This window comes from Juglans microcarpa x Juglans regia, chromosome 3S (genome assembly GCF_004785595.1).
Source record: "Juglans microcarpa x Juglans regia isolate MS1-56 chromosome 3S, Jm3101_v1.0, whole genome shotgun sequence".
NCBI classification, from domain to species: domain Eukaryota; kingdom Viridiplantae; phylum Streptophyta; class Magnoliopsida; order Fagales; family Juglandaceae; genus Juglans; species Juglans microcarpa x Juglans regia.
Window position 1 is genome coordinate 4,660,114 of NC_054599.1, and position 15,756 is coordinate 4,675,869.

The 15,756-nt window shown below is 42.8% G+C and overlaps 1 protein-coding gene across 1 annotated transcript; it reads left to right on the top strand.

The window, feature by feature from the left end:
• The first annotated feature begins 8,337 nt into the window (after positions 1–8,337).
• On the top strand, positions 8,338–11,490 carry LOC121258531 (transmembrane emp24 domain-containing protein p24delta3-like). Its single transcript, XM_041160067.1, has 4 exons — positions 8,338–8,725; positions 8,916–9,128; positions 9,232–9,308; positions 11,046–11,490. The coding sequence occupies exons 1-4, from the start codon at positions 8,489–8,491 to the stop codon at positions 11,188–11,190; spliced, it is 672 nt and encodes a 223-aa protein (XP_041016001.1). The 5' UTR covers positions 8,338–8,488; the 3' UTR covers positions 11,191–11,490.
• The last annotated feature ends 4,266 nt before the right edge of the window (positions 11,491–15,756 follow it).

A 15,756-nucleotide genomic window follows, 5' to 3' on the forward strand; every position in this document is an offset into this window, starting at 1 on the left:
TTCTTTTTTTGTCTTTCTTTCTTGCCTTTCGTATTTATTTGTTTTCTTTCTTTGCTCCTCTTGCTTATTTCCACTTTCCTTCCTTTTATCCTTGGACTTAGGTTGGGCAATGGTTTGACATCGTGTAGAGCGTACTGTTGATGGAAATCATGCAGGATATTCTGTTGATGGAAACCGATTCTATCGATGGAAACCGAGAAGGGCATTCTGTCAATGAGGACGATTCCCAATAGTTACTTTGCTCAATTCTTTCTGGACGTGTCCGGGAAGAATTTATTCCTTCATGTACTGACTCCCCATTAAGTTTCTTGTTTGCCTGGCTGCGTGCCGAGTGACCGTTTGCATTTTACATATGTGGCACCATAGTGTCAGTTATGCTTTTGCATTAAATGAAGTTCCTTCGATTTCTGCGCCATGGCTCCGTTCTTAATGTCTTTATTAACTCTGCACGTTGTACCAGTAGATATGTGTCAATTCTGCACGTTGCGATAATCAAGAGATTCTGGTTTTCTTGAGGGGACATGTGGCTACTCAGGGTGGTTTGTGGAATTCATCCTATTTGCTTCTGCCTTTTCTCCTGTGTTCTGTGACTTTGCCCCACTGTTTGGGGTTTTAATATCCTTTTTTTCCTTTCCCTTTCATGGTTCCGATGACATCTTAACGCCCTAGTGGACGATAAATCCTCTGGTGGTGTTCAGGCTATCGCTGGATACGACAGTTTGAACGTCGGAGGGTGGAGCCACTCATCTTTTGTTGTTGGGGTTTTGGGCCTCTTGTTCTTGTTCTTGTTCTTGCCCTTTTGGTTATTGTGCTTCACTTGTTCTTGCCCTTTTGCTTACAAGGTCCAACTTCGAAAACTTCTCTAGATATCAGGATCTTTTTAAGCTCCTGTATCGGAACTTGTTGCCTGCTTGTTCACAGTAGAGAAGGGCAAGAACAGTAGGGGCCGTGGTGGCAGTGGAGAAGGGCTTTTCGCCCGGTACTCATTTCGTTCTCCCAGAAATGTGGGTGGGGATCCACTAGAACACTTCTCCTCTTTGCCGGGATCCACTGGAGTTGACCAAGCCATATTTCTTCTCATCAAGTTTTCTTTTTGTTCCTTACAGTCTTGTGACTTTGCGATGTAATTTTCTCCTTGTAGCTTTGAGACTTTACGATGTAATTTTCTCCTTGTAATCCTGTATGAATGATAAAATGATTTTGTGTACCTAGCAATGGTTTCTGCCTTCTCCTTGTTTCATTTTATTTGGACGCTTTTCCTTTCATTTCCTTTGCTTCTCTCAATAACCCTTTGACTTGTGCTTCTCGAGGACTCTAGTCCTTAGTTGATACCCTGTGGCCAATCAAGGGATTGGGATTGTACCCCGCGAAAGTTGGCAAGCCCAGTCAAGGTGTTCTGACTAGCTGTTGTTTGGGCAGAGCTCAAGGCTTTGCTCCTTAGCCAATACATCGCAGACAACAACCTGACACGAAGGTTGGCAAGTTAAGGTACTTGTATTTTGAGTGGTTATTGTTCGAGCAGAGCTCAAGGCTCTCGTCTTTAGCCAAGACTTTGTGGCCAATCAAGAGACTAGGCTTGTACCCAGCGAAGGCTGGCAAGTCTAGTCTAGGGACTGGCTTGTGTTCCGACTGGCTGTTGTTCAGGGCAGAACTCGGGTGCTCTGGTCCTTAGCCAATGCATCGCAGGCAGCGACCTGACATGAAGGTCGACAAGTCAAGGGACTTGTGTTCCGAGTGGCTAGTATTTAGGTAGAGCTCAGGACTCTGGTCCTTAGCCAATACCTCGTGGCCAATCAAGAGTCTGGGCTTGAACCCTGTGAAGGATGGCAAGTCTGATTTAGAGACTAGCTCATGTTTCTACTGGCTGTTGTTCAGGGCAGAGTTCAAAGGCTCTGGTCCTTAGCCAATGCATCGTAGGCAGCAACCTAGCACGAGGCTCGACAAGTCAAAGGACTTGTGTTTCGAGTGGCTAGTGTTCGGGTAGAGCTCAGGGCTATGGTCCTTAGCTAATACCTTGTGGCCAATCAAGAGACTGGGCTTGTACCCCGCAAAGGCCAGCAAGTCTAGTATAGGGACTGGCTTGTGTTCTGACTGGTTGTTGTTCAAGGCAGAGTTTGGGGGCTCAAGTCCTTAATCAATGCATCATAGGTAGCAACATGGCACGAGGGTTGATAAGTCAAGAAACTTGTGTTCCGAGTGGCTAGTGTTCGGGTAGAACTCAAGACTTTGGTCCTTAACCAATCAAGAGACTGTGCTTGTACCTTGTGAAGGCCGACAAGTCCAATCTAGGGATTAGGTTGTGTTCGGACTAGTTGTGGGGCGGCAACATGGCCTTCATACAAAATATTTCCTTAAGTGCTCAACGTTCCATGGGTGGGGTAATTTGCGACCTTCTTGATCATTGAGTTGATAAGAGTTAGGTCTCCCGGTTGTCGTTACTAAGTAAGTCCCTTCCGATCAGGGGCCTAGTTTTCCTTCTTCTTGGGTGGTGACTTCCGTTTGGTTCAGGACTATGTCTTCTACTTTGAAGTTCTGAGGCCGAACTCGTTTGTTGAAGTATTGTTTAACCTTTCATTTATTGGTTGCTATTCGACTTACTGCTTCCTCTAGCCTTTCTTCTAAGTAGTCCAAGTTTTCTTTCAATCCTTCGTCATTGTGCTCTTGGTTAAAATGGCGTATGTATTATGTGAGTACGGCTACCTCCGCTGGTATTATGGCTTCAGTCCCATAAATGAGGGAGAAATGTGTTTCTCCCATGGGGGTCCTTACTAACGTTCGATAGACCCATAGTATGCTGGGGAGTTCTTCGGCCCATCTCCCTTTTTGGTTTCCCAGCTTTTTCTTCAAGATGTTGATAGCGTCTTGTTGGTGGCTTCGTTTGCTTGCGGATGTCCTGGAGATGAATATTTAGTTTTGATTATGAGTTCTGAACACCACTCTCGATAATGAGAGCAATCAAATAGCCGTTCGATGTTTGATATGAAACTTTGGGGAATTTCGAAGCGACATATTATAGATTTTCAGAGGAAATTTGTAATTGCTTATGTTGTGATCGTTGCTAGGGCTTTTGCCTCCACCTATTTTGTGAAGTAATCGGCCGCCACTACAACGAATTTTACCCCTCATTTGCCTTCAGGGAGCGGCAGACCAATGAGGTTGAGCCCCCATTGTGCGAAGGGCCAGAGGGAGGTGATGAAGGTGAGTTTTTCGAGAGGACAATGGGGAATAGGCGCATGCACTTGGCACTTGGAACATTTTTTCACAAAGTCCTCTGAATCTCTAAGGGAATTAGGCTCATAGTATCTTGCCCGCGTGGCTCGTGTTGCTAGTGCTCTTCCGTTGGAGTGGTTTCCGCAGACTCCTTCATTTATTTTAGCCAATACATATTAGGCTTGTTCGGATGAGATGGATCTTAGGAGAGGCTCGATGAAACCTTTCCTATACCGGATTCCTTCCACCAATGTGAAGCGAGCCGCTCTATTCATGATCTTTCGTGCCCCTTCCTGTTCGTCCTGAACAAGTCCCTCATGAAGGAATTTTATGATGTCAATGGCCCACTCTAGGGCTGTAATATCTGGACTGTGGATACTCCGATCCCAATGGCTGGTATGTCAATAGTTTGGATTGTGGTGTGATCTGGAAGGGGTGTTTCTTCTTGGCTTGAGGTGACTTTCGCTAGTCGATCTGCTTTATGGTTTTCTCCCCTCTGGATTTACTGTAAATGGGAATACTGTAAGATGTCACATTCCTTTCCCACTCGCTAGAGGTACTTCTTAAGATGTTCTCCTTTAGCAGCGAACTGTCTCGTTACTTGGTCTACCACCACCTGGGAGTCAGCCTTCACTTCGACCTTAGCAGCATCTAACGACTTGGCTATTGTCAAACCAAAAAGTAATGCCTCATATTCGACCTCGTTGTTGGTGGCTTTGAGGTTGAGCTTGAGTGCATAGTTGAGTTCTTCTCCGGATTCTGTGATTATGTCCATCTCTACTCCTCCCCTAGCCTGGCAGGACGAGTTGTCGACGTAGACCTGCTAGGGTCTGCCTTAGGGTGTAATGGTTATCTCTTCCGGAAAGTCTGAGCATTAGCCAGAAAATCTGTCAATACTTGCCCTTTAATTGTAGTGCAAGGGAGGTACTCAATCTCGAACTCGCTCAGTTCGATCGCCCAGTTAGTCATTCAGCTAGATATATTGGGATTTTGTAATATTTTCCTTAATGGGACATCTGTGAGTACCTTTATTGGGTGAGCTTGAAAATATGGCCTTAGTCGTCTGGCGGCGATAACCAACGCGAATGCTAACATTTTCGTTCGGGATATCTAGCTTCTACTCCTTGGAAGGCTTTGCTTGTGTAGTAAACAGGTTGTTGGACTCATTCTTCTCTCCAAGTAAGTACGACGAAGCGATGGATGGGCTAAGTATGCGGTTAGGTCCTCTCTAGGTTTGGTCTGACTGAGAAGCGGTGGATGGGACAAGTAATTTTGTAATTTGTCAAAGGCATGTCCACACTCGTCGTCCCACTCCCGTGCTTTCCTAAGGACTTTGAAGAAAGGAAGGCAACAATCGATTGATCTCACAATGAAATGGCTCAAGGCGGCCATTCTTCCGACCAACCATTGGACTTCGTTGATGGTCCGTGGTGGCAGCATATCCATAATTGCTTTGACTTTCTTAGGATTGTTCTTGATTCCTCACTCGGAGACCATGAAGCTTAAGAATTTCCCTGACTCGACACCAAACACGCATTTTAGCGGATTGAGCTTCATTTTGTATTTTCTGAGTACTGCAAAAGCTTATCTGAGATCAACAAGATGTTGTTCTGGTTTCTTGCTCTTGACTAGGAGGTCACTACGTAGACTTCCATATTCCGCCCAATTTGATATTTGAACATTCGATTGACCAATCGCTAGTATGTTGCTCCTGCATTTTTGTGACCGAATGACATTGTTTTGTAGCAGTAGCGGCCCAGACATATCCTTCGAGTATTGTACTTATCTCACCTATTAGGGCTTCTCTTCTATTCTGACTCCTCCGACGTGGGCTCGTTTGGTGCCGGTCTATAGCTCTTCTCCTGGCAGGGCTTCTATTTCTCCAGGTAGGGCTCATGCTCCTCCGGCCAGGACTCTTGTTTCTTCAGGCAAGGCTTCTACTTCTGCTAGGGTGCCAACGATCGTCGCGTTGTTGACTGCATCTCTCGTCACCACATTGGTCTATCTGAGCTTCCATTTCCTCTATTTTTTGCCTCTTGGTGAAGCAATCCTCAGTTCGTTGGCCGCCAGTCTTGTGGTAGGTGCAGTATTTAGGATAGGCTGAATCCCATCTTTGCTCGTCTTGGGAGTTTGGTTCTTTCTCAATTTCTACCGCCAGGTTGGAATGTAGGTGTGGATCGGCTTTCCCATGAGAAATTCGCTCTTCCTTCCGCTTTGTTTCATGGGTTCTTTTCTTGTCACCTTCTCGAATTGGCCTTCTGCTCTAGTTTGCCACCTTTTTGTCAGCACTTTCCATTTCAGTCTGTCTGGGGGTCGTCAATGCTTAAAGTGTATATTCGACATTTATAAAACTGTCTGCTCGGTCCATGAACTCCCGTAGCAAAGTTAGAGTTTTTCGAGAAATCTCCGTCATAAGGGGTTGCGAGCCAGATTCCCTTTGATAGTGCAGCCAAGGTGAATTTCTCGTCTTGGCCGTCCGTCATCATACGCTCCTTGTTGAAGTGAGAGAGGTACAACTTTAGACTCTCATCATCCCTTTGCTTCACCGTCAGGAGGTATGCGATCGGCCTTCTTCTATTTCGACTGGCTATTAACTATGTCAAGAAGAGACGGGCCAGCTCAGTGAAGCTAATGATGGTTCTAGGTTGTAAGGACCCGAACCAAGCTTGCGCCGCTCCCTTCAATGTAAGGGGAAACGCTCTGCAAGTGATTTCACTAGGGAATCCATGCAAGGTCATGTGGGCTTTGCAAGTTTCCAGATGTCCCAAGGGATCCTTTGACCCGTCGTCTACGTCTATCTAAGAAACTTTGAACCTTGGAGGTAGAAGTACAACCATAACCTCGACGCTATATGGCAACTCGGCGCTAGTGAGAAGTTGGTCTACAGTCGATGGTGGGCCGACTCGTTTGACCACCTTATCGTACTTATTTTGGAGCTTCTAGATTTGGAGATCCACCCTATGCCATTCTTCCTCCGCCGTGGGTGCATTTGGAGGTTGACGGGTCTAGGAGTTACGACTCTGTTGATCTCCATCTGGTTGCTCGTCGCCCCTTTGCAGGACAGCATTCTCCTGACGAAGGGTCTCCATGTCGTCCATGAGTTTTTGTATGGTTGCAGCCTATTCATTGAGTCTTCCTTCCATTGCTTCAGACCTTACTTCTTCGCATTGCGAGCTTTGAGAGCGCGTTGTCGCTGGCATATGAAGGACACACTATTTATGGGAAACAAATATCCCACAGATGACGCCACTGTTGATGTCGTGTTTCGTGGGCTTGGGCAACTCCACGCTGGCAGTGCTCGGACTCTTCCCTGCACGGAGGAGAAGGGGACCTCGGGATCCGTTGTACCTTCGACGCTCAAGTTACTTTTAATGCAGGATATGAAAAGAGAAAATAACAGTAGAGATATGTAGATGTTAACCAGCTTGTCGATTGTCGATTGCCGAATGCATTTATTTATACCTGCCGATCTGGTCTCCATGGTAGTGGGGTGTTGCTTTGTAGGAGATCGAATATTCATGATGTCCACTTGTCGTGTCCTAGGCAGCATTGAACGCGACGTGCCTTCTTCCCTAAGTGTATTAATGCACAGTGTGAACTGCCTTAGATATTCCTTGGTTGTATTGAATGCGGCATACCTTCTCCTTTAAGTCTCTCGGCTCCACATTAATGCAGGGGTGCACTACCCTGCACATTCCTGGGTCGCATTGAATGTGGCATCCCTTCTTCCTTAACTCTTTCTCATGTTTTCTACTTGGGCTTTCGAGGTGTGCTCAGCTCGACCCATATCTCATGCCTGGGTCCCGAAGTCCTCCCAGCACACTCGGCGCTGCCCAGACCTCACATTTGGGCTTCGACTAGGGCCTTTCTCCTAGTCCGGCCCAGGGACTAACTCCCTTCATAGATTTAACAAAAATACGTTATATTTATTTCATAATAAAAATAGTTTTATAATCTAGCATATTACATAAAGTTACGTCAGTTTGTGAATGTACTTTTGTGAAATCCGTCGATGACTAAAGCCTCGTTTGGATGTTGAGATGAGATGAGAAATTTGTGAATAACAGTGAAATAGTTTGTGTTAAGATGCTTTACGAGGTTTTGGAAAAAGAGAGAAAACAATTAAATAAAAATATTTTAAAGTTAAAATATAATTTTTTTAATATAATTTTTGTTTCGAGATTTAAAAAAATTACAATATTTTTTATATTTTATTTGAAAGTTTAAAAAAAATATAATAATTAGATAATACTTATATGAAAAATTTTAAATTTAAAAATATTTATATCTATAATCAAGTACTTGGAGCATTTCTCTTGCATTAAATCAAGAAAAAGTCTTGGGAGAAGTCCTGTTCACGCATCATCTAAAACACACTTTACGTTTCAAAGTAAATTGACAAATTTATACCTAAACAAATTGACAAAATCCCACGAAATCCCTCCTCAGGAATTCAAAAAGTTGAAAACTCATTTCGGGTAAGGCTGATCTGAGCTATGATGGGGGGTTGCCGTGATTTGGGTTTGGCGGTAAGGGTTGTTGGGAGGTCGTGCGACTCGATAGTGGTGGCTGGGCTAGCTTACGACGGCGGGCGGCAGCATTCCGAGACTAAATCCGTGTGAGACCCATTTTAGGAGTGGAGAGGACGCTGTGCGTGGGGGCTGCGCATGGGGGCTTGAAGGTGGCTGGAGGATCGCCGGTGTGAGGGAGAGCCTGTGAGGTGGTTGGTGGCGTTGCTGGGTGGCCGACAGCGGCAAAGAAAGGCCGAACGCGATTCGGTTGCTTGGCGAGGAAGGAGTACACGGCGTGGCGAGGGAGGAGTACACGAGTATCAACGATACCGACGGTGGGGCTGGAGGCTGACGATGGTAGTAGCCGGTGACTGCAAGTGGCGCACGATGGGATTGGGTGGGCTGAGAGAGGGAATCGGATGGGGATAGGGCCTGGGTGGGATGAGAGAGGGTCGGTTCCGTAGCACAACTCCACCCGTGGTTGTCCTTACACAGTCCCTTATCGTCCGTGGACAGCCAAGGTCGAATTTGATTGGACAATAGAAACTTGTTATGCGTCAAATGTCAAGGGAAAGCCGTCGCTCCCTATACCATACCAACTCGCAACCTATTATTTCACGCGCCCGCCACAATTTTTCTCGTATCTCCAGCTTTGCGTGATTTTGGTTCGACAGACAGCCGAGCACCTACTTTTTCCAGCAAACTAGATCGAACAAAGCGCTCTGAGATCTGAGTAGGCGAGAAACCTCCTCCCTCCCTCCCTCGACATGGCTCATAACATGAGCTCACGCGCTTCAGTTATTGCTTGGCTCTTCTTCGTGATCTTCTGCTCGACGAGTCATCTTCTCCTAATTCCTGTAGCTGAAGCGATATGGTTGACCCTCCCGAGCTCCGGCACGAAGTGCGTGTCTGAGGAAATCCAGAACAAAGTCGTTGTTCTGGCCGATTACTACGTCGTCGATGAGGTTGCCCAAGCCCACCATACTCCCACTGTCTCTGCTCGGGTATGTTTCTCCGATTTCCTCTCTAAATTTCTACCTTTTGTGTTTTTTTTTTCGTTTCTTTTAGATTTCTGGCGATGATTCCCGATTCATCCTTCTGCAAGCAAGGAAATCATTGTTTTTTCTGAAATTTGGATGAATCGAGTTCTTTCTGCAAATTTTGGGTCCTAATGTTGAGGGTTTATATCTTCAGGTGACGTCTCCTTATGGTAACAATCTTTATCACCAAGAAAATGTGACCCATGGTCAGTTTGCGTTTACGACTACCGAGTCTGGCAACTACTTGGCGTGTTTCTGGCTAGACGGCAAACACCAAGAAGGTGGAGAAACAACCCTTAGCCTTGACTGGAGAACTGGAATTGCTGCTCAGGATTGGGAGTCTGTTGCAAGGAAAGAGAGAATAGAGGTGGGTTCATTACAAAAAAAAAAAAAAAAAATTTGTATGATACTTTAATATATCTATACAATTTTCTTTCCTTTCTTTGTCTTATTAAGCTCGTCTAATATAGGGTATTGAGCTTGAGCTCGTAAAACTCGCAGGAGCAGTGCAAGCCATCCATGAGAATCTCGTTTATCTCAAGAGCAGGTACTTACCTCTTTTTCTTCTTCATTTTTATATTTATTTTCTTTCGTTCCCATGTTATACATACGCATAATGTGGGAATTCAATGCAGGAACTCATCCTCCACCCCATTCTTTCAGGGAAACAATATAGATACATGTATATATATATATATATATATATGTTATATACACTTCCAATTCGTTAAGTTTGTACTGTGCTCCCTTGTTTTGATGTGCTTGTCCTTGTATTGTGTTATATTTAACACTAAGAAAAAGTAGTCACAGAGACAAATTCTTACAGCTAAGAACCACCAAAAAAGTAGTCTTTCAAAGACCTCGCGCAGAATACGAGCCAAAAAACAATTTACTGTCCTAACAACAGTTAATTTTCCCTAACAATTTACTATCCGATAATTTCCATGACCCATACCATGTGCACGATCTGATAATGCACGTTACAAACTTCTCTAAACCTATCTTGACACTAGGATTTCTCTCATGTGAGATTCCAGAGATTTTTGGAGCAAACTCGGTGAAACTACTAGCCATTCGATTGTCTTCCAAATTGTTGCTGACTCATGATATGTTGCCTTTCCCACAGAGAGACTACCATTCAGAATATAATTGGCAGGAGCAAAACAAATGATCCAAAGTTTTGTCTATTCCACCATGCAAAGAACCCTTCACTATATGAAAAGTTATGTGGTTTCTCAAGAGGTCCTGAGTAGACAATTTGCTCCCATTCGCTGGTGAAAGGATGAATGGAATGGCAGGGGATGGATTTTCTGTGCTATACAATGTGATGTCAGTCCCAGAGGGCTATAAAAGCTAAATATCATGTCAAGAAGCTTAATAGAAACTTTCGATTAGGAGTATCCAAGGAAAATACTGTCACTAGTCCAAAAGTTGGGCTTTGAGTAATTATACACGTTATCACTGATCTCTTGCCATTCAGAGAACCCACTCGGTTCTCCTCATCACTTTGTTGATTCCTCGCCCCCTCTTTACCAAAAGGAAGAAGAGCCACCATTTCCCACCATCCCACAATACCTTTCATCTTATGCCATGCCCATGATTTCATTTTCTGTAACACTTTCCATGTCCAAGACCAGTCTCTTAGAATTCAACCATCAAGACTTCATTTTGTTACTGAGTATAGTGTTGGTTGAAGTTTCCAAAACCTTTATCACAGTTAAGGTAATTTCACTAATATTTTTGGCCTTATTGTTGGAAGAGAAAATTGAAAAGTTGTGTTTGACGTTTGCGAGTAGGTTATCAAGGTTTTATTATTTCAATTTTCTTTCTGTCTCTCCTTTTTCTTTTCTTTTGTCTTTTTTTTTTTTTGGGGGGGGGGGGGGGGGAGACAGGTTGTTCAAGAATGCCACAAAGTTCAAATGGAAAGAGTCTCGATAATCGTATGGAAGATGGACATTCTATTAGTCTATTATACAAGAGTAAATTACCTAACATTGGAGACAGTAAAGAGAATAAATGGATTTTTAGTATCTCTTCTTCCTAAGATTCCATACCAAAATTTATAGGTGTTCTTGATAGGAAAATGCTGACATATTTTCGTCACATGTTTTCTTTCCCCTACCCGGCCAAACCAAACATTGGAGGAGAGAAAATTTTAATACTCTTTGTATAAAACATTAGAAATTTAGAAAAAAAGAATGTAGACATGAATCTATATGCTCGAACTATTAATATCAATGCCAACATTGAACTCCTTTTCTTCCCTTATTTTTGAATTACACAGGGAAGCAGATATGAGGGAAGTCAGCGAATCAACCAATGCTAGAGTTGCATGGTACAGTATCATGTCTCTCGGAGTCTGCATTATTGTTTCAGGTTTGCAGTTGTGGCACTTGAAGCACTACTTTCGAAAGAAGAAGCTCATATAGATCTTATCCTTTATTGGTTCTGATGCAAATCGTCGCAAGAGTGGAAAAGTTTGGAATCAGTCTTTCCTTGTTGTACCGTAGTTACTTTTTCAGTTTTTTTTTTCTCGGTTTCATATTTTCTGTCTGGGGAAAGGGGGTTGATTCTTTTATCATAATGGACGATATGAATATACTGCACAATATTTGGTTAGAGAGAGAGGAAGATGAAGTGATAACCGCAGGGGTATCATTTGTTGCTGTAAGATTAGTTTTATTACACTGAAGATCATATTTATTAAGATTAACAGATTAATGTGGCAAGAAAGCTCTTTTTCTGTGTTCACTTTAAAATTCAGTGTCTATTAAAATTAACAGTTCTTCTATATATAGTTTATGTCACGCACGACTGTGCACTACAGGTGACGTGGTGGTAGTTTATAAAAAAATGAAAAGCATGAAGAGAAAGGCTTGCTCGTGCTCACACACACTTCCGATGCACACAGTAATACATGGCTGCGTGACATGGAAGAGAAAGGCTCACCGAGGGAGGAGGAGATCGTGCGATGGTTGTGGGGCATGAGCTATGGCAGCTACTCCTGTGTGCGACAGCGAGACATAAAGAGAGAAAGTTAAGAGTATGTGAGAGAGAAAACCAAGAGGGAGAATGATCGAGAGATTTACGGTGCAAGCATGCATGGTGTAACACGGAAGTGCTTACAACATTGGGCTTCAACTTTGGCAGCGGTGGCACGTCCTAGGCGGAAGGTAGCATAAGGTGGCGCAGCAAAGAACACGAAGACCTTCAAACATAAGTTTGCGACGAAACGTACGGGAGCTTTGGATCTGACTACGGTTCAGAGTGGAGAAGAGAAGTGAAGGTGATGCGTAAGGAGGACGACGTCTTCTCTCAGTCTGCGACGAAACGTATGGGGGCTTTGGATCTGGCTACGGTTCCAAGTGGAGAAGAGAAGTGAAGGCGATGTGCACAAAAGAGGATGACATCTTCTCTCAGTCTGCGACAAAACGTACGGGGGCTTTGGATCTAGCTACAATTCAGAGTGGAGAAGAGGAGAAATAAATGGTTAAGAGTGGAAGACGTCTTCTCTCAGTCTGCGACGAAACGCATTGATGCATCACTCACTTGGTGTTTTATTCATGAAGCACAATGTTTCTTTCTTTTATTACCGTAGCCCGCCATGTCATTTTCGTGCGCAAGGGGTGCATGCACGAAAATGACTGACTTCAGAGTTTTCCTAAAACTAATCAGCCTCTTCTTCACCCATTTATCTCCGGTTGTGTTCTTGAGGTTGCTTGCTTGCTTGTTTAGCCATCAATCTCCAAATCCAGCCGATTTGCATTTAAGATCATTGATGATCTTAATGCAATTCTTACGAGAAAGGAAGTCCGGTGTTATTTAGTTTTTAATAAGCATAAATCTTTAATTAGAAGAAGTAACCTTTTTAATTTGCTTTCGTATTGATCTTTTAATGCTTTTCGGGAAAAGTTTTCATCTTTCCTGATTAACTATTAATGCCTAATTTGAATATAAACGCTAGTAAACATATTCTAATTATTTGTATTGCATTCAACAACACTTTGCCTATTTTCTATCAACAACACTTTGCCTATTTTCTATGAGATTTATATACTTTTTTCCAATATTAAAACAACAAAAAATCACAATTCAGCACTATAATGCAAAATTAATGATATTAACAGCAACAAATTACAATATAAGAACATGATGTTGTTTTTCCTCTTAATTATGAGCACTCTGGAGAGACTTTCCCCTCGTTTGTCAATTCAACATTTTGACACGAGGCTTTGATACCGGCATCTCCTTCACGTACTAGATTAATATTTTCTGCAACGAAATCCTTCGACAAAGAACACTTTTGCTGAAATGTAATTTGAAAGGCGTCCTATGATGCACTAGTGCTTGCTTACTTGCACAGCCAAGGCCTGCAACAATTAGATGCTTGTTGTTAATACCAAAAATCGCACAACAGTTTGGAAGGAGAAAAAGAGTCACTCTCGATCCGCTATGACGATCTGGGCTTTGATTGGTATAGTTTGAAGCTCTCGGCGTGATCCAGTACAACTGTGTGTACGTTTATGACAACGAATAGAAAATAAATACTAAGAATGTAAAAGAGAGATAGACACACTGATTTACGTGTTCGGCATAAAGTCTACGTCTATGGAGTTTTTGAGGAGGGAATATCTACTGTAATAAGCTTATTTACAGTTCCTCATAGTCTCTCGCCCTCACTGTACAATAGATATCGAAAGCTTATTTTCTGGCATACATTTTGTCCCTAGAGCTCATTTTCGTTTGGGTCCCGAATCTAAGCGGTCGGGTTGCTTTTCTTAATATAACAGCCTTCCACACATTTGTTGCCACATCATAAATGACACCAAACTTACAATACACTCATGCACATGATAAAACACTGAAATCAAAAGCGGAAGAAGTCGAGGCCGAAGCAGAGCACTGCTGTCGCCCACCACAGTTTTCGTCGCTTTACATAAATTCACAGACTTTCCCAGGTTGAATCTGGTTTTTCCCTGCATTGAAGTTCATGGGAACTCATATTAAGAAATCAAAATCTTAATTCTAGAGCCGATATGTTTGGAATAACAAAAACTATCAACATCGAGGACCAACTTCTGCAAAACAAGTAAAAGGAGTGCAGGATGTACCTCCCTCGACCTCGCCGACTGCTTTCCTTTGCTCCTGGAGCTGTTGCTGAAGGTTGGCATTTTTTTTCCTCCATCCTATTAAGCTCTTCGTTGTTCGGGATGTCAAATTGGTCTTGCCAGGCAATGTAAATCTTCTGCTTATCGTATTCCTTGAACGAGATCTATCCAGTATCAGCCAGAGTATCCAATGCCTTTTGAACTACCGCCTTCTTGAGGTTGAACTTTTGCAAATAATCGGCCACATTTTGTGAATTTAATGGCATGTTTTGCTGTACAAGAAAGAAGAAAAAAGGGCCCAAAATTTAAGATACAAAAGAAAGTGTGAATATGGATTCAATGCACCTCCATAAAAAAAGGAGCAATCTATTTTCTGAGGAGAAAATTTGGTAAATGATTAAGAGTGAGTATGATAAATGTGATTACAGATTCAACTTTCCTCAGCAGCGCAAGAATGGAAAACATCCCCCTTGATCAAAACAAAGACAACCATATGAATGATTGAAAAGAAACCACCGCCTCATGCGACAGAAAAGAAGAAAACAAAAATGTCAAAATAATCAATGATTTATAGTCATCGAATGGTTGCTGGAGACTACAAGGCAAAACACAACACATAAGGGTAAAATTCTTCTATAGGAAAGAAAGAAAAAACCCATCTTTGTATAGGGCACCACAGTTGTTGTCGCCCACCACACTTGCCGTCGCCCACCACAATAGCTGCCCACTCAATGGTGGAAGACGAAGATGGCATAGAAAGCTTTGGGAGTTTTGTGAGTTCCGTCCATGGCAGATCTTGGGGTCGAGCTCCGTTGTGGCTTGGCAGGGTGGAGTTCTGGGTTTCGTGAGGGTGAGGAGAAGATTTGGGGGCAGAGAGTGGGTGTTCGAGGGGGGTACGAAGGGGTTGAGAAAGAATATGATGTAGTGCATATACAAGATAACAATGGTGAAAAGCCTAGGTGTCACTTAATTATTTGCGGCCTGTTAATCGAAGAACCTTGGATGGACCGGTGTTAAGTATTTCTCTTCTCGTTTTTAGAGGTTGAAGAAGCTAAATGAGAAGTCGAAATCGAAAAAGCCCCTCTTAAGTCGTCTGGTCGTTTCTTTTTATATCATCTCTTTTTGCGTTCTCCTCTTTTTGCATGCCCCTAAGGAGTGGTGAGGATTTGTCTCATTCTCTTGGGTGTCTGATACCTTCATTTCCTTTCTGTTCTCTTCTTTTCCTTTTTGTATCTACCTTCCATTTCTCCTGACATCTTCTCTTTTTCCTTGTATCCTCATTGTCTCCCCTTCCTCTCTCTTCATTTGTCTTTTAGTGGTGGGACCTCTCCCTTAGGCTGGGCCTAGTAATCTTACTTTGAACCATATATATTTTATTCCTTCCAATTGGTACCATCCTATTATAAAAAACTGAATGTGTGAGAGTTAGGATTGCTTAAATTGTGTATTGCTAACATTTTGAATCGTGAAGTTTTTGATATACCCAAAGCATTCCTTCATATGGGTAAAAATGGCGTTTTACTATTTACAAATTAGTGATTCTACATCACTGACATGACATGATTTAATTTACAAGAGATCTTAATTTTTAAATCTCTTTTAAATCAAATCAGGTAATGTCAGCAAACCAACTCACAAATAGAGTTTTTCTAAAAGTTAAGCCCTACCATCTAATAATAAAGACGTGAAAATATGGAAAATATGTGTACGTGTACTCCATCAGGACATCACTCCCAAGTTCTTGTTTATAAATATAGGTAGTTAAATCATATAATGGCCAACTTTGTGCCTAATTCATGCAAATCTCGACTTTTTTTTCGCCTACATGTATTACTCTCTCTCTCTCTCTCTCTCTCTCTCTCTCTCTATGTGTATGTGTGTGTATAT

Excerpts from the sequence above, each read along its gene's own strand:
- LOC121258531 (XM_041160067.1), top strand. The coding sequence starts at position 8,489 with ATGGCTCATAACATGAGCTCACGCGCTTCAGTTATTGCTTGGCTCTTC. Across the intron at positions 8,726-8,915 it reads CTCCCACTGTCTCTGCTCGG|GTGACGTCTCCTTATGGTAA; the intron begins GTATGTTTCTCC and ends TTATATCTTCAG. Across the intron at positions 9,129-9,231 it reads CAAGGAAAGAGAGAATAGAG|GGTATTGAGCTTGAGCTCGT; the intron begins GTGGGTTCATTA and ends CGTCTAATATAG.